The sequence below is a fragment of the Penicillium griseofulvum genome (assembly GCF_001561935.1).
Source record: "Penicillium griseofulvum strain PG3 chromosome Unknown contig_84, whole genome shotgun sequence".
Lineage (NCBI taxonomy): Eukaryota > Fungi > Ascomycota > Eurotiomycetes > Eurotiales > Aspergillaceae > Penicillium > Penicillium griseofulvum.
This window is the reverse complement of record NW_024467475.1, coordinates 816,487-837,495: the sequence shown is the minus strand read 5'-3', so window position 1 is coordinate 837,495 and position 21,009 is coordinate 816,487. Positions and strand designations below refer to the sequence as shown.

General features: G+C 48.3%; 8 protein-coding genes across 8 annotated transcripts; 4 read left to right on the top strand and 4 right to left on the bottom strand.

Moving 5' to 3' along the window:
- Positions 1-1,094: 1,094 nt before the first annotated feature.
- Positions 1,095-2,726, top strand: PGRI_048600 (DNA primase subunit PRI1; the record flags this gene model as incomplete). Its single annotated transcript, XM_040792573.1, has 3 exons — positions 1,095-1,273; positions 1,336-1,533; positions 1,592-2,726. 3 exons carry the CDS (start codon positions 1,095-1,097, stop codon positions 2,724-2,726), a joined length of 1,512 nt encoding a protein of 503 aa, XP_040644540.1.
- A 469-nt stretch (positions 2,727-3,195) lies between these two features.
- On the bottom strand, positions 3,196-4,297 carry PGRI_048590 (MAM33 family protein; the record flags this gene model as incomplete). The annotated part of the gene is made up of 4 exons (XM_040792572.1): positions 3,196-3,221; positions 3,286-3,764; positions 3,829-4,009; positions 4,120-4,297. The coding sequence occupies 4 exons, from the start codon at positions 4,295-4,297 to the stop codon at positions 3,196-3,198; spliced, it is 864 nt and encodes a 287-aa protein (XP_040644539.1).
- A 447-nt stretch (positions 4,298-4,744) lies between these two features.
- PGRI_048580 (translation machinery-associated protein 16) lies at positions 4,745-5,381 on the bottom strand (the record flags this gene model as incomplete). Its single annotated transcript, XM_040792571.1, has 3 exons — positions 4,745-5,027; positions 5,078-5,162; positions 5,213-5,381. 3 exons carry the CDS (start codon positions 5,379-5,381, stop codon positions 4,745-4,747), a joined length of 537 nt encoding a protein of 178 aa, XP_040644538.1.
- A 625-nt stretch (positions 5,382-6,006) lies between these two features.
- PGRI_048570 (putative exonuclease) lies at positions 6,007-8,016 on the top strand (the record flags this gene model as incomplete). Its single annotated transcript, XM_040792570.1, has 1 exon — positions 6,007-8,016. The coding sequence occupies one exon, from the start codon at positions 6,007-6,009 to the stop codon at positions 8,014-8,016; it is 2,010 nt and encodes a 669-aa protein (XP_040644537.1).
- Positions 8,017-13,094: 5,078 nt separating this feature from the next.
- PGRI_048560 (rRNA 2'-O-methyltransferase fibrillarin-like protein) lies at positions 13,095-15,035 on the bottom strand (the record flags this gene model as incomplete). Its single annotated transcript, XM_040792569.1, has 5 exons — positions 13,095-14,166; positions 14,223-14,491; positions 14,543-14,724; positions 14,784-14,831; positions 14,894-15,035. The coding sequence occupies 5 exons, from the start codon at positions 15,033-15,035 to the stop codon at positions 13,095-13,097; spliced, it is 1,713 nt and encodes a 570-aa protein (XP_040644536.1).
- A 168-nt stretch (positions 15,036-15,203) lies between these two features.
- Positions 15,204-16,174, top strand: PGRI_048550 (RING finger domain protein; the record flags this gene model as incomplete). Its single annotated transcript, XM_040792568.1, has 3 exons — positions 15,204-15,405; positions 15,461-16,114; positions 16,161-16,174. 3 exons carry the CDS (start codon positions 15,204-15,206, stop codon positions 16,172-16,174), a joined length of 870 nt encoding a protein of 289 aa, XP_040644535.1.
- Positions 16,175-17,505: 1,331 nt separating this feature from the next.
- PGRI_048540 (2OG-Fe dioxygenase family protein) lies at positions 17,506-18,546 on the top strand (the record flags this gene model as incomplete). Its single annotated transcript, XM_040792567.1, has 1 exon — positions 17,506-18,546. One exon carries the CDS (start codon positions 17,506-17,508, stop codon positions 18,544-18,546), a length of 1,041 nt encoding a protein of 346 aa, XP_040644534.1.
- A 238-nt stretch (positions 18,547-18,784) lies between these two features.
- sld2 lies at positions 18,785-20,514 on the bottom strand (the record flags this gene model as incomplete). The annotated part of the gene is made up of 2 exons (XM_040792566.1): positions 18,785-20,286; positions 20,364-20,514. 2 exons carry the CDS (start codon positions 20,512-20,514, stop codon positions 18,785-18,787), a joined length of 1,653 nt encoding a protein of 550 aa, XP_040644533.1.
- Between the last annotated feature and the right edge of the window lie 495 nt (positions 20,515-21,009).

Sequence of the window (21,009 nt, the reverse complement as noted above, 5' to 3'; positions counted from 1 at the left end):
GGTAATCCCTCGAATATCTTGTAATCCACGAAAGTAGTGAGAATTAATGGCATGGCTGCATACTGCATCATTTCGATGGAGAGGGTCGCTTGATCGTTGTTCAAGAATACGTGTATTTTAGACTATTTGGCCATCAAAAAGACCATCCGGACTAGGGCTAGCAGGGCATTAGCTATAAGACCTCCGGACGCGGAGATAGCCGATAGTGTGATGCGGCAACCATGTCCCTGAGGTCGAACAGGACCACAATTGATATGCGATATGACAAGGCTTCTCTGATTGGGAATGGAAACCCACAGAGTCGCATGGCTTTACAGTGAGAAGATTAGACCAGTCGACCAAAAGCAGCCAGAAAGCCAAAGTACGGGTAGGAGTGTTTATTTGGCTCTCTGGAATGTGGAAATGATATCCAATTGAGCGTAGGGGCGTTCCATTGGTAGGTGTCACTTCAGGAATGTACACGTGAATTCGGAGTATTTCCGTAGAAAAACGGTTCCAGTATGCTCGCAAGGCGTGCCTTTTTTGAGGGATTAACATAGATGTGGCCCCATCGTAACATTGGCAACTGTAATCAATGACGGGGACATCTCAATCCAGTCCTGCATTAGGCCAAACCCCCACTGTGCGAAGATGGGGCATTGCCGCAAAATAACAATGGGGCTTTCGTGAAAAATTAGAGAAGGCTCTAACCAATCTGTGCAGCCTGCAAGCTCATATTCTTTGGAACAGCAGGGCAGTCTAGATGTCATCCGCGGATCCTGGTGAACGAGAGGTACAGCAGTAAGGTACTTCAGAGATTTTGACCGCAAGCGGCAAGGGGATGAGCATAGTACCTCGGCACCTTGAGAATTAGTTCGCCACTAGTCAAGGCTCAAGGCTCTCCCTAGGAAAATTGAGAAACAGTGTCAGGGCAACCCATCTGGTTTCGGTCATAGATAGCAGTCCCATTTGGGATGGCACGTGACGTAGGGCTTAGGGCAGACGCGCGCACGGGAGGTCGCGCGTCGCGCGTCGCGCCTTCCTGTTTGGGTTCAATTAAGCCGGGAGAATCTTGGAAAGCGCATTTGCTTTGTCCATCACCAGACTTGCCCACAATGCCTCACTCTATATCATCGAGCTCTGCGCAGAACGATGATGCGATGCCGGATGCCCCTCCGGTCGAGACATCGACTGAAACGAATGTCAAACTCGAGGACATGTTCAACGATGATGACGATGATGACGAGTTCCCGGCATCTGGAGATGTGAAGATGGACTCTCCTGCAAAGGAAGAGTGGGTTCTAAGCTCTCGTACAGTAAAATTGGACTTGACTGCTGACTGAAAGCTCGTAACAGGCCTCCAGCACCCACTCCCTCGGGCGTGGACCCAGATATAATGCTCGCCTTCTATCAACGACTTTTCCCCTTCCGATACCTTTTTCAATGGCTGAATCATGGAATTGTACCAACGAAAGACTTTGGCAACCGTGAATTTGCACTGACACTGCAAAATGATGCCTATCTCCGATACCAATCATATCCAACTGCTGACCTGTAAGACCCGATGCAACTTTTCTTGTCGAATCCACTTTGAGCTAACACATATGCTCAGGTTCCGGAAAGACATACTTAAAATGAATCCTTCGCGTTTCGAAATCGGACCTGTCTACAGCACCAACCCACGCGATCGCAAAACGTTACGAGGCGGCCAAATGAAGCCGGTCTCTAAGGAATTGGTTTTCGATATCGATTTGACTGATTACGATGATATTCGTACATGTTGCGTCAAAGCAAATATCTGTGCTAAGTGCTGGTCATTTGTAACAATGGCAATCAAGGTCATTGACACCGCACTACGGGAGGATTTTGGATTTGAACACATCCTCTGGGTTTACTCGGGTCGTCGTGGTGCTCACGCCTGGGTGTGCGATCCCCACGCACGCAATCTACCGGATGACCGACGCCGAGCCATTGCTGGCTACCTTGAGGTGATCCGCGGAGGGTCACAAAGCGGGAAGAAAGTGAACATCAAACGGCCACTACACCCCCATATTGTACGCAGTCTTGAGTTGCTCAAACACGACTTTGCCCGGACCACACTCGGTGACCAAGACACATTTGAATCCGCCGAGCAGGCAGAACGCCTTCTCTCCTTGTTGCCGGACAAGACATTGAATGAATCCCTACGGAGGAAATGGGACTCCTCTCCAGCTCGTGCTAGCACCAGTAAATGGGCTGATATTGACTCACTCGCAAAGACTGGTAAGAGCAGCACTCTCAACCCAGCGACGCTCCGAGATGCGAAGCAAGATATCGTCTTGGAATATACCTACCCACGGCTGGATGCCGAGGTCAGCAAGAAGATGATTCATTTGCTAAAGAGTCCTTTCGTCATTCACCCTGGCACTGGCCGTATCTGTGTTCCCATCGATCCTCGCAATGCGGAAAACTTCGACCCTCTCTCAGTTCCGACAGTAATGAACCTGCTCGCTGAGATTGATGAATACGATGCGAAGCACCCTGCTGGCACAGCGGAGGCAGATATCCCTGATGTTGAAGGCAGTGCGATGAATGGCTCCGATATGAAGGGTGCTCGTAAGGTGCAAGACTATGAAAAGACCAGCCTGAAACCTTATATCGATTTCTTCCGTTCCTTCATTGCTGGCCTCATAAAGGAAGAGCGTGCTGGCAAGCGCGAACGCGACGACAGTGGCCCGGCTGTAAAAGCCGATCCTATGGAATTTTAACTGCGCCCTGTTCATACTCGTTTCCTTTGCCCTTTACCTGATAGGATTATGACTTTATGTTTTGTTGACTCCCTCCCACATTTTGAACTTACATCAAGGGATTGCGCTTTCCAGGAGTTGGGGTTTATTGTGCATGGAACCGAGTCAGTTGTTATTAATCAGCCTGGTTCTACATATATCACATTGTTCTCATTCAAATCTATTGAAATAAAGATAATCAGTCTGCTGTGAAACTTAGTAACTTGCAAGATGTTCGGTAAACTAGGTAGGGATATAGCGATTTAGTAAGTGAAGTGATTGTATATTGAAAATATTGGTACAAATAGAGTCACACAGATAGTTGCGTTGAAGCTACCCATGACAGGGAGGCACAAGTATGGTATCTCCGTATCAGGCAAACTTCTCATTATCAAAAGGCGTCTCCGACAGGATTAAGAGGAAATGATCCAAAAGTTATGGGGTAGTTAATTTAAGCACCAATGAAGTTCTTGACGGCTAAAGAGGAAAGGTATTGTTAGCACGAGTCACAGAAATTGTTCATATAGGAAGGGAAACATACTTTCCAACCAGCGCAAGTACTCCTTCTGCTCCTTGACGGAGATGTAGTCAGGAACCATATTAGCGAACTCGGCGTTGAGGCCACGGTCCTCGAGGTAGCGGTCCCAGAGACCCTGAAGGTCCTCATCAAGGTTCTCGAAGGGGGGACCGGCGTAGAGGCTCTGGCGAGTCCAGTCCTTCTCAGCAGTCAAGGACTGAGCGAGCTCAGCCTTAGCGAAGTGGGAGACCTCCTCGATCTGGAAGACGCCGTCCTGGACAACGGTCTGGATCAAAAGGGCACCGTTGTTGGGCTTCTCAACGGTGATAGTAACACGGGCAGGGAAGCTGGGCTCCGGGTGCTCAATGTCCTCGGCGGAGGCCTCGGCGTCCTGGCCGCGGGACTGGTTCTGGAAGTCCATCTCGTCAGCCAGGGAGGCGTCGTCAAAGTCCTCCTGTTCGCTGATGTTCTGGATATCGGCGACGGTAAAGCTAACGCGGATGCTGCGCAATCATGTTTATTAGCATTCATCACCGACATTGAATCAGAAGAAAAACCGGAACGTACTTCTCAGTGCCGAACTTCTTGGTGAGGATAACCTCCTGCTCGCCTGCAACATCCTTCACCTGCCACTCGCCATGCTTAACAACATCATCAATGGCTTCCTGTTGCTCCTCAAATTCGGGGATCTCGGAAGACTTCTCGTGTCTCAGCTCATCCTCGAGCTTGGCGAGAAGGTCGATGTCAACTGTAAAAAGGAAAATCCAAAATCAGCGCAAGGCCACATACAGAGTCCGCCACCAGGACCAGGATCGGATTTCGGCGGACTCTTTTCAAATATAAGTCAATGCATCTTACCTTCGGATGAAGGAGCCTTGAAAATGCTAGAGGTAGAGAAGGCAGCGTAGGCGGGCTTGGTGGCCTGATTCCAGGACTGGAGAGCGGGCTTGGGAAACGCTGGGCGCAGAGCCGAAGTGGCAATGGAGCGCGAGAAAGTGCGCGGGATAGAGCGGGTGATAGTGCGAAGAGAAAGCATTGTGAATGTGGAAGGTGTTAAAGTTGATGAAGTTGAGGAGCTTCGGAAAAAGTAAATGAGCTTAAGTTATTACGAGTGCCAAGACCGGCCCTTCTGTTTTGGCCGACTTTGCACGCAATTCGATTTATATCAGGCCAAATGTACATAACTACATATTATAGACTAGTATAGACTTAATTGATTCTAATTGAATATGGTAAGTAATTAGATAGTTGATTGGGATTCATATCAAGACTCGCTCTACTATATGCGCAACAGCTGTATGGTGGCCCTGCATGAAACTATGCAGATGAACGATACAACAAACAGCATTGAATTGAAATGGTATATTCGAGAATATTCGGCTGTACAGAATCTAGAGAAGAATCAATGTACCCATAATGCGCCAACCCAGTCTTTTTGGACACCAGACAAAAAAAAAAGTATAGGAAAAGAAGGTAATCGTGATCATGACATGCTCTTGGGTGGGAAAGTAGACTTGAGTTTCTCTCCGGCTTTTGTGAACCGCATGAACTTGATCGCGCTGAGACCCGACCAGTGTCCATTCCAGTTCTTCATTGCGGTCATTACATATTGATCGCTTAGATCAGGCATCCACAGTCCGGTCGTGTACTCCCGATCCTCAGTTTGCACTCGCTGTTTCAAGGCCTCTTCGCGCTTGCTAGGAGGACGCCCTTTCCGGCGCTCTGACTCAAGCTGCTTAATCTCCTCGGTATCACGGTCAATGTACCTAGTTTGGGTTAATCTTGTGCTTGGTGGCTGATCGTTAATTTTACATACTTGGCGACGAACTCGGAAATCTCTTCGGTCGTGAGGGCCTCAGTGAGCTCTTGTATAGCCTCGTGGATGTAATCAATTCGGTCAACTTTTTGAGTCAGCCGGGCGGCGTTCAATTGAAATGGGCAGCGGTCTTACTGTATGGCTGTCTTGCACGATTCACAGTGGCGTTATGGCGGGACAGTCGATCATCGCGAGCACCAGCCTTGCGGAGTCGGTGGGCATCGCGACTGTTCTCATGAAGCACATTAGTAGAATTGCGCTTCTTAGAAATCTGCTTGTGCACTTTTTCCAAAGTAACAGGCATGGTTGCGGGCTGATGACAAGAATTACTCCAAACACTCCGCCGTAGATTTCGATGATAATTTTCTTGGATACATCGGCATAATTAGGCGGTAACTCCCAAATCACCGCCTTCCCCACTCGAGGAAAGCGCGTCTGCGCGTCGATATAGGGACATTCCTGGAGTTATTTACTCCCTGAATTTTTTAACTGTCAATTGATTTGGACTTTGCATTGTATTCCATATTCATTAGTCTTTTGGTTGTGAAAATCTCAACTTATGTCATCATTTATTGCTTGAATACGAGGACCCGCCTGTCCCTTGAACGGCGTCCACCATGGGCATTAAAGGTATGTCGCTTTGTGACTGTCTAGGACAGAAATGAATGGTGATTTTAACGCAAAGAAACAGGACTTCACGGGCTTCTCAAGTCCATTCAAAAACCATGTCATGTTAAGAATTTCAGTGGGCAAACACTTGGAGTCGATGCATATGGATGGCTGCACCGAGGAACTGTTGCTTGTTCAGTAGATTTGGTGCTGAACAATCCCACTAGGAAGTATGTCTTTCCTTTTCTTCCCCCATGCAATCTTAACTAACGATACTATCTCATTGTAGACACATTGATTTTGTCCTCAACCGAGTCCGCATGCTTCTTTTCTTTGGGGTGAAACCGTACCTCGTTTTCGATGGAGACAATCTGCCCAGCAAGGCAGGCACCGAACAGGATCGCTACAAACGCCGTCAGGAAAGCAAGGCCCTAGGACTGGAGCTACAACGGAAAGGGAGGACCCCAGAAGCTTACCAGGAGTTCCAAAAGGCCGTCGATGTCACACCCTACATGGCCCGCCAGTTGATCGAGGAACTGAAGCAAATGAATGTGCAATATATGGTGGCTCCGTATGAGGCAGATGCCCAGTTGGTGTACCTGGAGCAACAAGGCGACATCCAGGGAATCATATCAGAGGACTCTGATTTGCTTGTCTTTGGAGCAAGGCGGTTGCTTTCGAAATTGGACCAGCACGGGGAATGCATTGAGATAAACCGCGCTGATTTTACTGCTTGCCGCGAGGTCAGCTTGGTTGGATTCAGTGATCAGGACTTCAGAAACATGTGCATTTTGAGCGGTTGTGATTACTTGGCGAATATTCCTAAGCTGGGGCTGAAGACTGCCTACCGGATGATTCGCAAACATCGCAATGTTGAAAAAGCCCTGCGCATGCTGCAATTTGAAGGCAATCTTCGAGTCCCAGCTGACTACCTTGCCAACTTCAAACAGGCCGAGTTAACCTTCCTCTACCAGCGAGTCTTCTGTCGCAAAGCTGAAAAACTAGTGACATTGACACCACCTGACAAGGATGTCAATTTGGCCGCGCTGCCATTCATCGGCTCCGATATGGAGCCGGAAATTGCCGTCGGAGTTTCTTGTGGCGATCTGGATCCAACCACTAAGGAACCGATCATCCTGAAGCCACTAACCGCAAATAGATGGACTCTTGGCATCAATCGCCGCCAGACACTGGGCACTTCCTCCGAGCTGAAGCCAAAGAAATCTATTCATTCGTTCTTCACCCCGAAGAGGACACCACTGGCTGAGCTAGACCCTAACAGCCTAACTCCGTCCCCGAGCCAGCAATTACTCCTGGAGCGCAATGCAAACAACAGCTGGAGCGTTAATGCAGCCCCCTTCCGCTCTAGCTCCGCCAGATCCACGCCTCTCAGGGCCTTTTCTGAGCGAGGCGTTAGCCCTATGGTTCGGAGCGTGGAACGCTCATCTTTTCTGGCCCAGACTGCAAGATCGTCAACCTTGCAGTCCACAAAGAGGCAGAGGCTCTGCTCTGAGGCTGAAGGAGATTCGCTGCCTGCTTGTTCCCCTGCTCGCAGTCGGTTCTTTGCTCCTACTTCCGAACAAACTAGCCCTAGTGGCCAAAAGCTCTTTCGGTCAAAACGGTCACGGAAATCAGTGATTGGTGTCTTCTCTGACGAATTGGCGGAAGATATCATGTCCAGCATTCCCGATCCTAGTACCACTCCTGGGCCTAGTGAGTCTAGACCCGAGAGTAACCTTGAGATATCTAGCAAGCCCAGTGAAGTTGAAACTCCTCTCAGCCACAAAGCCCTGATAGCTAGGGACCTCGAAGTATCTCAAAATACTCTTGAGGATACCACACCCAACTCACCCGGTTTCACTCAGGCTCTTGACTATCATGTTGACCGGCAAAACTCGAATTTACTTTCCAAGTTTACTTTCCAAGCGGGGCAAAAGCCCGAAACAACCGCAGCTAGCTCTATCATGACTAAGATTCCTGCGGTTCAGACTTCTCATAGACCTTCAGCGCCTTCAACTCCCAGAAGTCCCGCCGCGAGTGGAAGGAGCAACGTTTCTCAACGACGCCTGACGCCGCTCCAGCGGATAGGACAGTCCGCTTTCAGTCGGTCTCACAGCATCAACACTCCCACTAAACTCCGGGTTGCCGTAGCTGCTGAAACTCGGAGTAACGATTCTCCTTCTGTCATAAAGGGGTCCTCCTTCACGGGAACCCAAGGTAGCGAAGATCTGATTGTCCCAGACACTGAAGATGAAGAGGACGATGATGAACCCAACACAGGGCACTCGACCACTCTTGATGTCAAACGTTTTTCTTTTGCCGCAAACTAGGCTGCATCTCTATCTGGGTACGGAGCATTAGGGCTGGATCATTGGATCTTGGTATCCGGGGTAGCATTGGATCACTGGTTTGGTTGGTTCCACTTTGGCGCTTAACCTGTGTTAATACTTTTCTTTTTTTAAATTGGGGTTATTGTTTGACATAGCGTTGGTTAGGGTTTGAGAATCACAGCATACGGAGTACTGGAAAGTCTGAAACATTGAGATATGCCCAATTGTAACATCGAAGTACTCCGTAGGCCCAATATCTAAGAGGCTGGGTGAATCGCGTGGCTTATGAAAGTGGGGCGAAGATTCCAAGGTTATCAGGATCTGCACTAGTACATATCGGGACTAGTAAGACCCAGACTTTCCCGTGTTGGTGGGCAGAATTACCCACATAAGAAAGCGGTCTGATCTGGTTACCGGGGAAGCGGGAGAGTAAACAAGTGCGGTTGGCCCAGCCTCCTACATTTACTATACTCTTGCCTCATCCCCAGCCTCCAGAGAGATTCGGAGAATCTGTCAATAGCCTGACGTTGAGTTTTCGTGCCTGCTACGATCCCTTTTCCCCCTTCCATTCTTTCTACACATTCTGTCTCTTTCATATACTTCCCACCTGTACTACAGACAGGCGTCTAGTCACATATCTGACCCATCTGCATAATCCACTCTAGGTGCGATCCGGATTCCACAATATTATTCAAATATTTTGGTTATTATTCAAAGTATTTTCAGCATTGAATACCTTCTGAAGGATCCGATCTTTATCCTACGCTTCACATTCTTCATCTACATTCCATTCCAACGATCTCGATATCCATTCACTTGGCACATCCAAATCGCACACATCAGCAAGTGCACAACTTGGTGTACAATTGAGTTCTGCGATCACATTCAGTTCAGGCATCTCCTTCTCGGAGACCCGAGAAGCGAGTTCAAAAAAACGTGAAGGAGTTTGACCCCAAGGTGGTCATAGTTGAACACAATGGCTGGCGCCTTTGCTCAAAAATGGTCCCGTAAGTGACGACATACCAAGAGTATACAATGGCATTGTTACTAATTCTTTATTCAGGGTTCGTTCCAATGATCGGGTACCACCACGTGTTGATGATAATCATCGCGCTTGCTATTATCCTATTATGTGAGTGCTTGCCTTAATCATCAATTGCTTTCTCTCTACTGGAATGCAGCTAACAAATTGCAGCACTTCTGTTGGCCGGCTGCTCTTCGTCATCCCCGCAAATGCCTAGCATTTTCCTTATCTCCCTATACTATGAAAAGTACAACCCCATTCGGGATCTCGCACAAGTCTCCCCAAATGTTGTGACTGCCATCTCCAACATCGTCGGCGGCGCAGAGATGGAAGTCCGAGTGGGATACTTTGGTATCTGTGTTCAACCTGATAAGGGTTCTTTCATTTGTAATGCCAATGCGACAGCACTGGCTGAGATTGTCACCGTGGATCAAGATCCATTGAACCTGATCTGGGTTGCCTCAACATTTAAAGATGCCGTTGTGTTCCCGTATCTCCTGTGGGTAGCCTGCACTTTCTTATCGCTGGAACAACACTAACACTCGTGCAGGATCGTTGCTGTCATTCTCGCATTCTTCTGTTTCATCCTTCTGGCGACATTCCCTGGCTGGCATGAGGAGATTGACGAAACTGGCTCCGAACGTGAAGTCAGACCCATTCCCTCCCGCCCCGTCTCCCAGGTTGCGCTAGCCCTCATCTTCGTCTCCTCTGTGTTCGTTCTTGTGTCCGTATTATGGCAGCACACAGCATCTGTCGCTGCCAGTACGATAGCCCAAGACATGGGCAATGGAAGTGTAAGAAGCGGTGTTGGCTCTTCTGCAATGGTACTTGGCTGGTTTGGATTTGTCCTACTGGTTATAGTAACTGTTGGTTTGCTGATCATGATCTTGAGTATAAGTCTGCTTCACAAACTGACTGATGATGAATAATCAAATTGATTCATCAACGTCAAAGCGACGAGCACTTGCTCTCTTTGGATTTCTTTTTTCTCTTTTCGCGACTTGCTTTCACCTCTTCTTCACCTACGACCTACCTTACCCTTATAATGGGACGACACAAATGGGAAATGAATAATATCTACGAGCACATGACACTGGCCCACAATTCACGGAATGGATGGGAACGGAACACAACACTTGGGACATGGACGTTGAATCTTATGAACATATCTGGGGATATGAATCCTCACATCCTTTCTATTCTTGGAATTTGGCAAGGGACATCTTGGTCATTTCATCTTGGAAATCTTATTTGGCAACTCCGCTGCTCTGCCAGAATAGAATGAATGCAATGTCATCGAGTCACATTTTGTACAGACTTTTTTGCTGGTGTTGGACTTTTTTTGTGTGGACTTTTGTTTCATGTTTGAGCACTCGGCGTTTGTTTTATTTGGTCATGTATACCACAGCCTCTTGTTTATTCCCCGCTGTGTTCGCCTCTTGCTTCTCACGCAGAAATGCAAATGTTAGTTAGTCCTTTGACACAATATCAAAAATGATACCAAAGTCAACTCTTCATAACCCAGTCTCTCAAGTAGCAACCGTAAAATCAAGAGTTCTTACACACCTACTGAACTGTAGGACTAGACTTCATCTCCACATTATATATTCATCTACGTAATCAAGAAGATATCAAATATCTGATCTAGTGCTACACAATGTAGTTCATCCTTGACAATAAGAATGATGACTTGTTCCCTAAATTAGGACCTAGCTAATGATGACGATGATGATGATCATGGAACGATCAATAGTGAAGTGAGCTTAGTCGAGGTAGAGAACAGCACCGTGCTAATAGGGCCCAAGAAGCGGTCCTCTTGCACCATTGAGTGGCATTCCATGCAATAGATTGGCATATCCCTTGCCAAGGCATGTGAATTGTGGCTGTGTGAGATTAGGTCGTTTAACAAGAACATGCCAATGTCCGGATGACACTTGTGGGTATCTGAAAGGCGAGGCAGTAAGAGACGTGACCTCTACACGATCTTCTAGACCCTGAGACACGAAAAGGACGCCCACGACCGAATACAGTGTGTCATCAACTGCTAACTGCAGCACACAGTCTAGGCCAAATTCATTGATTTCGAAGATTGCGTAAAGGTAGGTCAATATCGTGGACTTCATAATATCGGCCTTCTCCTAATTCATTGTCAGTTTGCTTGAATTCCACATCAAGATACGAAATCCCACATGAAACGATACCGCGCACTACCATCAGCCCATGTCAAAACGACCTGGATATGTAGACCGCCATGAATACTCCAGGGTGTACCGGATGCAACTTCTTTTGACAGCCATCCAATTTTCCCCTGAATTCCTGTCTCGTATTCTATTCATCGTGTATAAATCTCTCCGGCTCCATTCCAATTGATCCTACACTGTCCTTTCTGCTGTGTATATGTTCCTGCTATTACTCGTCGCTGGACACTATGGTCGACACAGCGCCTAGCAACATTTTTGATCCTTGATCCCACATAAAGTCCGCTGAGAACCTTATGCTGCTGTTCAGTTGTCGGAGAGGAACCATTCACTCTGCACTTGAAGCCGTGATTGTTCGGTTGCATGGAAGATATTAGATATATGTCTGAACAAGATAGCGAAGGTCAACTTTTGGTAGGGCAGCGACATTTTCCTCTGCCACGCATTCCCCTTCGTGACATGTTCGTTTGTATCCCTTGTCGAAGTGATTATATATCGGCGTCCACCTCTTACGCATGAGTCATCACGGCGCAGTCACTTCCATTAACATATAGACACAGCAAGGTGTTTACATGTTTGCATGCAGAGGAACGAGGCTGTGAGGGGAAATTATTCCTCCACAAGGAACATAAAGAGGCATGTCTGAGGATACATGATTAACTCAATAGTGTCGAGCGTATGTTTGATCTCCCATTTGATTTGACCGCGCTTCAGCTTCGAATGGCTGTTTGTACTTTTTTTTTCTCGATAAAAATGTCCTCTTGCAACCCTGCTCCATTGCGAGCGGGCATGGGAAATGTTTTCGGACCGTTGAAATGCTGGTCCAGATGGTCGGCTCATGATATCTCATGTGCAAGAGTGGTACACCCAACCATTGCTTTTCTTGTTTCCGGATGAGCTCTGCGAAGATCTTGAGCACCTCTTCGAGCTAATATCTTCACATAGGCTGTGGAAACCCACGAGTATTGTGTACCGACGTATTAGTTTCGTTTGCTTTTCTCCCCAGGAGTATTGATATATGTTCCATTCTTTGTTGCCATCTGTCGAGATCAAGATTCTCCGGCTCGTCAACATTGACGATGGGTATTTGGGGGTAAGGAATCGAAGATTACGAAGATGATAAAGGTTAAAGTGACCGGTTTCGCCTCAGATCATAGTCGTACATGACACGACGGTGGGGCTTAACATATCACTGACGGCTGTTCTCGTCAGCTCTGCGATCCATGGCTTATCAATCCAATAGAGTCGCATACAACTGAGAACAAAAGCCCAACCAGAACGAGGACCCGCTGCTGTCATCATCCTTGGGATCCATCTGGAATATCAGGTAGAACGTCCTGAGGATACGTTCATGAGTGAAAGTTGAGATATCGGGGTGTCAAGGTCTTTCATGTCATCTATGAGGCGCTCGTGGCATCTACGATGATATAGATGAAAGCCAATACTGGGAAGTGTAGATATATTGTCAAATACTAGAACAGGTGTCCCATAACGTGGTTTGTAGATAGTGACATGAAGGCTGGAGGTTGATGGAAGGAAGTGAAATGGTTTGAAAGGACGGCTGACATATAAGGTGACCACAAAAAGCAAACATTAGAATATTATTGTCTGTAGAGGACATATGTAATTTATATAATATACGCTGAAGTTACGAATATCGACCGTAAATCATTCTTCTAGGATCTTATATAACCATAAAGGGTGGATAAGAAAAGTGAGACTCCGTACGCCAATCCATTACTGATGCAAGCTGAAACCGGAGATGATGAGAACTCGTAAACATACAGATAATGTTGGGCACCAGCGGATCACCGTCCCAAAACTGCGGCTTTGGGGTTTCCGAATACACGTTGAAATCAATAGTCCATGGAGTAACCTCCTTTTCCTGTACCTCCACTACCGTATCCATTCTTCCCGTCATGCGCCCCATCGTGTCCATTGCCATGGTCATCTAGCGACCTGTACTGGTAGTATTCACCTCGACCACGACCTCGGCCACGGCCACGGGCGTTGTTACCGCGCCCGCGTCCAACACCTCGGCCACGACCACGATGAGAGCCTCTTCCTCGCGGACCATCATCGTATTGGGGACGTCCATCACCTCCGCCGCGCTGAGAGGAGTAGTTGCCGCGGCCATGGGATGGGCTATCAACGCCAAAGTTTTGATTGGGCCAGCTCACGTTGTCATCTTCTATGAAGCGTCTCTTTTGACTCCTGTTCATTGGCTGCTCTCCTTGACGATGATCTCCGCTGTCTTCAACCCGTAGGACAACCTTCTCGCCGACCACAGTATCAATGGTCATGGCCCTGTCAGCCGGAATGGGATGCCAGTTCTGGATCTTGCCTGCATCGATGAGACGAGCACCTTTGCGAACAGCCAGTACTACAATTGGCAGTGGGTTCTCCGTGTAATACGATTCCGTCTCTGGGATAGGCGCCACCCGGGCCGCCCAAATCTTATTGTCTAGGTTTCCGGTTCCGGTAACCTGCCACTTTAGTTTCTTGCCCAAGCCTCCGACCTTGTCCAGGATCGAACGGGGCGCTGGGCGTGGGGTGATTAGGATGCTGTTAGCCATGTACTTCAGGTCATTTGATTCGACAAGCCCTGGGGGGAGCAGCGGAGCCAGCAAATTCTGCGTCATGCTGTTTGAAACATCTGGAGTGACCAGATACCCCGTGTAGAAGACGACTCGTTTGATATACATCCGTCCACAGCGGCTCTTGGTTACGTTCAAAGCGGGGTTGCGCAGTGTGAGGTTGTGGGCATTGACCATGCGCTGCACCTCGGCAGTCTCAGTTACGGGGTCAAGATATGTGCACCCCTCGGTTACCTGGATGACTTCAGCAAGGATGGGCATCCGTGCTGTGACGGGCCCACTTTGAAGTTCTCTGTTTAGACCCTCAAAGAAGTCTCTGAATCCTTTCACACTAGCAGAATGTTAGTATCTTGATATACTCGGATTACCCAACTCAGTAGGACTTACTGCTTGACACGATCCTCGTAGACACGGATTTCGGCAGCCTGCTCGTAAGTGAAAACCAGATCCTCAAGAAAGTCCTGTTTAAACTTCATTGTCGTCGCAAACCGTTGACCACTTGGACCAACTTCGGGCTTGAGACCAATAAGGTCGAAGTCAAGGTTCTGACTAGCGACCATGCGCTTGATGATATCTGAAAAGCCGGCCTCACTTCGACCGGTCAGTAACACCGTGAGCGCATCTTTCTGCTCCATGCTATTCCTAACCAAACTCAGCTTGAAAAAGTCAGTTGAACGCCCTGAATATTATAGGATAAGAAGGCTCACAATTTGTTCATTCCACCAGCCTTCCCATTTGCGAGGCTCTTCTATCTCCATGCCCTTTCCTGTAGCGCTGAGAATGTTGGGGTCATGCCACCATCCTCCAGTCGCGAAACTATCACTCGTCTGAAGGAAACCGATTGAGGAGCCATGCCATAATTGTGGGTTTGGTAGAGGACTTAGGAATACTGGAGATGTGTATGTTAGTGGTCAAGTGTCGGAACATCTTAGGTTTGCATATGCTCACAGGTGTTGTCGAAATCGTAGACGTGTATTGCGCGAATTTGAGACACAGCTAAAAAAGAAAAGACACTTGTTAGAAATATGGCAAGGCAATGGATCGTAATAATATCTAACCTGGAAGCTCCTTGTTCACAATAGACCAGCGCCGTAGTGAGGTGATGGTATGCGGCCGATGAGTCCCACTTGTGTAAGACATATTGGCAGTAGAACCAAAGCGAGCAAGTCTTTCTGAAACAACTGCTTTGGCAGACCGCATTCTGTCAAGGAAAAGAGACAAGGGTGTTAGCACATAGCGAGGAAGTTGAAAGTCGCAAAATAGCAAGCGCGGTGACGGAGCTCCCGAGAAAATGGTTTTGCCGCCCAGAGTGACAAACGTGACCCCCAGGAACTAAACCTTACAACTAACCCCTGGCATGTCGCCTGTATGGATGATGTCGATTTGCGACAGGAAATTCTCCAGCGGACTCTTAAAGAGGTAGCTGATGAGGAGAAAGAGGCAGCAAATCCTTGTGTTATTTGCCTAGACACCATCACTGAGCCCTGTGTGGCACAGCCATGCCACCATGCCAACTTCGACTTCCTCTGCCTTGTCAGTTGGATCGAGCAGCAACCCAAATGTCCACTATGTAAGAATACCCGTGGATACACATACTGCTCACTTGACCTGACTGACAATGACAGGTAAAATCGAGTTGACAGCCGTGCAATACGAAGTCAACGCCACACACGGTCCGAAGCTATACAAGGTTCCGCCCCCAAGCGCAGCTATCCCAGCAGCCCCAGCAGCTGTTCGATCACGTCCTGGTAATCGATATGGCCCACGAGGGCGACGTCCCCCACCCCCGCCACGACTACCGCCAGATGACCCCCTCGAACGTCGGCGCAATGTATATCGCAACCAAACATACTCCATGCGGGTTGGATCCAATCGGTTGTCTCAGTATCGAGAACTGACGCCCGAGATCTTCAGTCGCGACGAGCAGCTCGTCTCGCGCGCTCGGAAATGGATCCGCCGCGAACTACGAGTCTTCTCTTTCTTGAACCCGGAACCGGAGGACGTAGAGCGGACATCTCACCAACTCCCGCGCCCTGGACCTCAACGGCTGGAGAGTCGCAGGGCGAACAATGCCGAGTTTCTGCTGGAATACGTCGTTGCTATCTTACGCACGGTCGATCTCAAAGGCAGTGCTGGACAGGCGGAGGAGCTATTGAGAGATTTCATTGGACGTGAGAATGCCCGTCTGTTTCTCCATGAATTACAGGCATGGCTAAGGAGTCCGTATAATTCTTTAGAGGACTGGGATCGTCATGTTCAGTACGCGAATACTCCGCGGAGTACGTCTGACGGAGGGCATAGGGACTCTGATGGCTCGGGTCGTAGATCGACTCCTGTGAATTATCGGAGTAGGCCACAGAGGTCCCGGAGACCATACAGATCTAGGTCTCAAGAGGTGATTGATCGCTCCAGACGGCTGCAGATGGCCCAACAGCGATATAATCCATATTAAATATACAGCTTGGATTGAGGATGTTATACTACAAATCCAATAGTTGTCTAGGGAAATAAGCCAACATGTAAGAACGGTTTTTCTTCGTCTATAATAATCTAACATAGGGCCCGTCCCGGTGCGTGACGTCCTCGTTCTGCCTTCTGCCGTTCGATGTGTCATTCCCTATTCCAAGTACCTCCGACCCCTTCTCTTAAAAAAGATTAAGAGAAGCAGAACAGCAAACCCCGCAGAAACAGAGACCAATGGGATTGTGGGAGGGGGACGAGAAAAGGTAGGAGGATGTGTGAAATACTCTGAAGTCCAGAGCAGTCAACTTCCACCATGGTCAATTACAACCCTCCATTCACTTTCCTATTGCCACTGTAGACAGTAGGCATCGCCATAAACATGTACATGCTGTCTCAGCTGGATATCACTCCCAATACTCTGTTCCGACTCGCCTCATGAAGCCTTTGCCTTGTGTCAGCTTACCCTTTTCTCAGCCATCCAGTCTCCACATCATATGAAGCCATGGGATGTTGATGTCGATCTCTTGATCTTACGCCACCAGTCAACTTATTCTGTACTTCTGGACTGTGGTGGACTTATTTTCCGGATGTTACACAAGAAGCCCTTCGGGCTTAGACATTGAGTGTTACTTTATCTAACATCTCCTGTCAGCCAGAATGATTTCCATGGGTAGACAGTGACTACAAGACTTTGATATATAGTCGACGTAGGGGAATATCCATTCATAGGGCTCTAAAAGTGCAGACTCAATGAATTCAGTGTAGTGCCGTCATAAACATACACGTACCTCTTGGGTAGTAGTTTGCTTCGAGGTTACACGATGCACCTCTAGTTTATAGAGGCCTATCTATTTCCTTACTTGGATGTTCATACATATCACTGGAATCATTTGAATGATCCACCCAGTTCCCCGATTATGTATCAATAACGTACCATCTGAGACCCCTAGAGATCTATAGCTGGCCACGAGAGTAATAACCTCCAATCATATGATGCATCTGCTTTCAGCTGATCCTATTTCCCGTAGACGTTGTGCTTCCCCATCTGTTGATCATATATTTGCTACTATGGCGAGGGAACTATACGGATGCGAAATAACATATATTTATCGACAGAATGCCTATTCTTTCCGAGGCTCCAAGACTGGTGCGAACGCTCATCAAAGTCAGTATAGTCCCAAGTTGAGTATCATTTTCCGAATCAACCATGAGTCCTCCTTGTCCCATTTCCAATCGATTCCCCGCTCCAAAACAGAATGACAGCATGTATCAGGCATGCCAAAAGCATCCTCATTCGCAGAATGATCTCAATGTACTTGACCAATTGCAATCGGCCGACTTTCACGCAGCTGTGGCCAAGATTCTAGAGTTTCGAACCACCTACTTGCAAGAGAAGCGAATCTTCCTTGAAGGCGAAGCACTCATCCCAGTACTGCGGGGACTCGGCGCAACACAGGATAGCTTTGAACACATTAGACTCGTCAGTGACCATCTTGGCAAAGATCCCACGGTAGACTATAGGAAAATTGGGCTAGCCCGGTTTGCTCTCGATCGTGAGAAATGTCAGGCAATGCGACTGGAAGACCAGCTCTTTGCTCTTACAGAAGAGGAAAACTACAAGCGCCATGATTCGGGAGTTCCTCGGGATTTCCCACCATTGGGCTCTGAATTCCAGCATAACACCGTTATCCAAGCGTTGATGGTGTTCAAATCGATCATGATGGAAGAATTTCCATTGGACCAGCGCCGGGGTCTTGACTATGCCAGTGATAGCTGGATCTGTAATGTATTTAATGTCCGCACCTTCACTGATAAGGACATACAGGGGCATCCCGCTCTGGAAGGTGTCCATCAAGATGGTGGCGATCACACGATGACCGTTTTCCTGCACTCGGAAAATCTTCGTAAAGACAGCGGAATCACTTCTGTTCATGATAGCAATGAGACCACGGGGATCTCGGGGTGTGAGGCCAAGCCTGGATTCATCATCGACAGAGTGCAGCACCGCCATTTTTTGGATACCTTGATGTTTGCCGACAACAGCTACAAACACAGTGTCACTCCTGTATATATTTCTCCCGGAGAAGATCGTGCTGTTCGAGATATGCTGGTTCTCATCACTCGGAAGCCTAAACTACCAGGGCATCCGTCCAAAATTATGGACTCAATGGAACCGAACCGACGACTTCCACTGCGGTTTCCGCTATGGCTACCTGGGGTCTCAGACATTGCAATAGCCCCCATATGAAGACCGAGAGGGTCATCTTCCTGCAAGAACGGGCTCTAGAGCTATTGGGACACCAGTAATATTTTTCGTCATTGGATATGCTCGGGATAGTTTCAGTGTGTAGTGCATACATACTCGGAGCTAGTTGATAATACGCTTTGAATTTCCAAAACGGAAGATGCTACTATGTATATATGCTAAATATGAATGTATGAATGCAGTCGTCACTTCATGAAAAACAAGCAGGGTTGTGCAGCTTTTACTTCCTGCGGAAACGCCCTCTGCCCCGCGAGGAACCTCTGTTGATATTTACTGATCGATAGTTCGCATGAGCTTCGGGTTTGATCTTCCGGGCACGAGGTTTCTTTGCTTCCGTAGTCTCAGAAGACTTCTTCGGGGGTTTACCCAGGGGTTCTTGTTCCTCTGGCTTTGCAGCAGATGAAACAGCTTCCTTGATTCTCTCCGAAAAAGACTTCGGTTTGGCAACAGGTTTCGGCTGTTCTCCAAATTCAGGATCATCGTCTGAGTCGGGATCAAACTCGGCCCCGCTATCGAGCTCAGGCTCAGATATAGTATGAAGGGAAGCGGTCTCGTCCGCTTGCTCGATATCACTCGGCACATCGTCCCAGCCGTCATGAGCAGCAGGTGGCTGTTGCGTTTCCGCAACTGCTACAACATCATCTTCCTCTTCCCAGTCCTCATTTGCTGTAGGAGCTGGGTTTGATTTGGGCTTCGGTTGATGGAAAACCGGTCTCATGATCACTCTTCGTGTCGTCCGCTTCTGGCCCTTCTTCTTGTATTTCCGGTTGATATCTGGCTCTTGACTTTCCTCCACCTGGTTTTTGGCAGCCTCTTCCGCCTCTGCCTCTTCCTCCATCTCGCGCATCACATCCCAATCGTCCTCCATACGATCCTCCTCCATGTCCCGCAGTCCTTGGACTAAGTGCGTTAGTCCCTTGCTTGCAAATCTTTGCGGCTTGCGCGAAACAATGGGACTGAGTCCTGGCCCATCATGCTTTGTGCTAGGTGGAGGATATCGACCAGAGTTGGACCGACGGAGGAAAGACGGTGTCCCAGACTGCACTTCTTGGGGTGAAATTTCAGGCGCTGTGTTTAGCACACTCGTCTTCTGCGCATCTGTATCATCCTCTGCTTCCACCATGGCAGCATAACGCATCGTCGTCGGTGTTGCGAATAAATTTGCAAGATAGAATTGCTTAGTTTCAGACGCAGGAGTTCGCGCAAGTCTGGGCGTCTCCTGCTGGGCCTCTTCTTCCGGGACCTCGGGCATCGTTACAGGCCTGCGTTTGGAAGGTGTTTGAAACGCGGCTGTTAGGTTATTCGTTTGTCTTGTGACAGAGGGGGTTCCCCCACTCCCACCAGATTCAGATAGCATGTCGAACAGGCCCAATGTCTTTCCATCACGCTGAGGCGTAGGCCCAATTGCAACCTTAAACGGTGACGGTGCTGGCAGTCCTTGTCGATGCGTGCTTGGACTAAAGAGTCTGCGAAGAGTTGACGGCGAGTCATACGGATCGAGTTGTGCGGGATGGTGCTTGGTGCGATTGTTGGATGGCGTCGCAAACAGTCCTCGGGACGACTTGCGGGGTGTGATTTGAAGATACGCACTATCCTGACCGGGGGGAGATGCATATTTCCGTTTTTTCGAGTGACATTCATATGGCTCCTGTCGACTGTTTTCGCGTCGCCTTAATGATGCCTCGAGGGCCTTGAGACGACTGTATTCCTTGTATTTAGCCGCTAGTGCATCGAAGAAGTTTTGGAATTAGTAATTTATGCCATCTTAAATATCATGCGGCACGAGAATCTCGACTAACCGATATCCGCATTTTGTTTGATATCATCGCGTCCGGCTTTGCGGCCCCCGTTGGCCGACGCGAAAGCTTTCTCCCATGTTTTTAATTCTGCGCGAACATTGATGGCTTGGGCACCAACATCAGCACTGGAAGTAAGAACATTGTCGGCCATTGTTGCATTGTACGTGTTACGACGACCTGGAAGAAGGGCAGTCTACGGAATGGCCGTAAATTGGTCCTTGATCGATTCGCGTCCACGCGACGCGACCTAATTAAACTAAAATCAGACGAAACTAGTAGGCGGTCTGACTCTGCCAGTCCTTTTATTGCAGACTACCAAGATAGGGAGGCGGTATGTCCGTGCGACAAAGTATTAGTGATGTCATATTGAACTTTGGGTAAGGATGGGTCTTTCAGGCTTCGGAATATATTGTCAACTGAAAATATACAGAGAAGATTAAAAGTATTGGAAGCATGACACGATTAATCAAAGAGCAGATACCCTCATAACCACGGCGAATCCCTTTTGATCTTCTGGACGGGGATTAACACCGGCCGATGTACGGAGTACACTACAAGAAGGTATGAATCCGTCGTCCTAACAGGCCGACAAAGACTGCTTCGCAGAGCGAGTTTTACTGGGGGGCCAATAAGCCCCATTTATCTT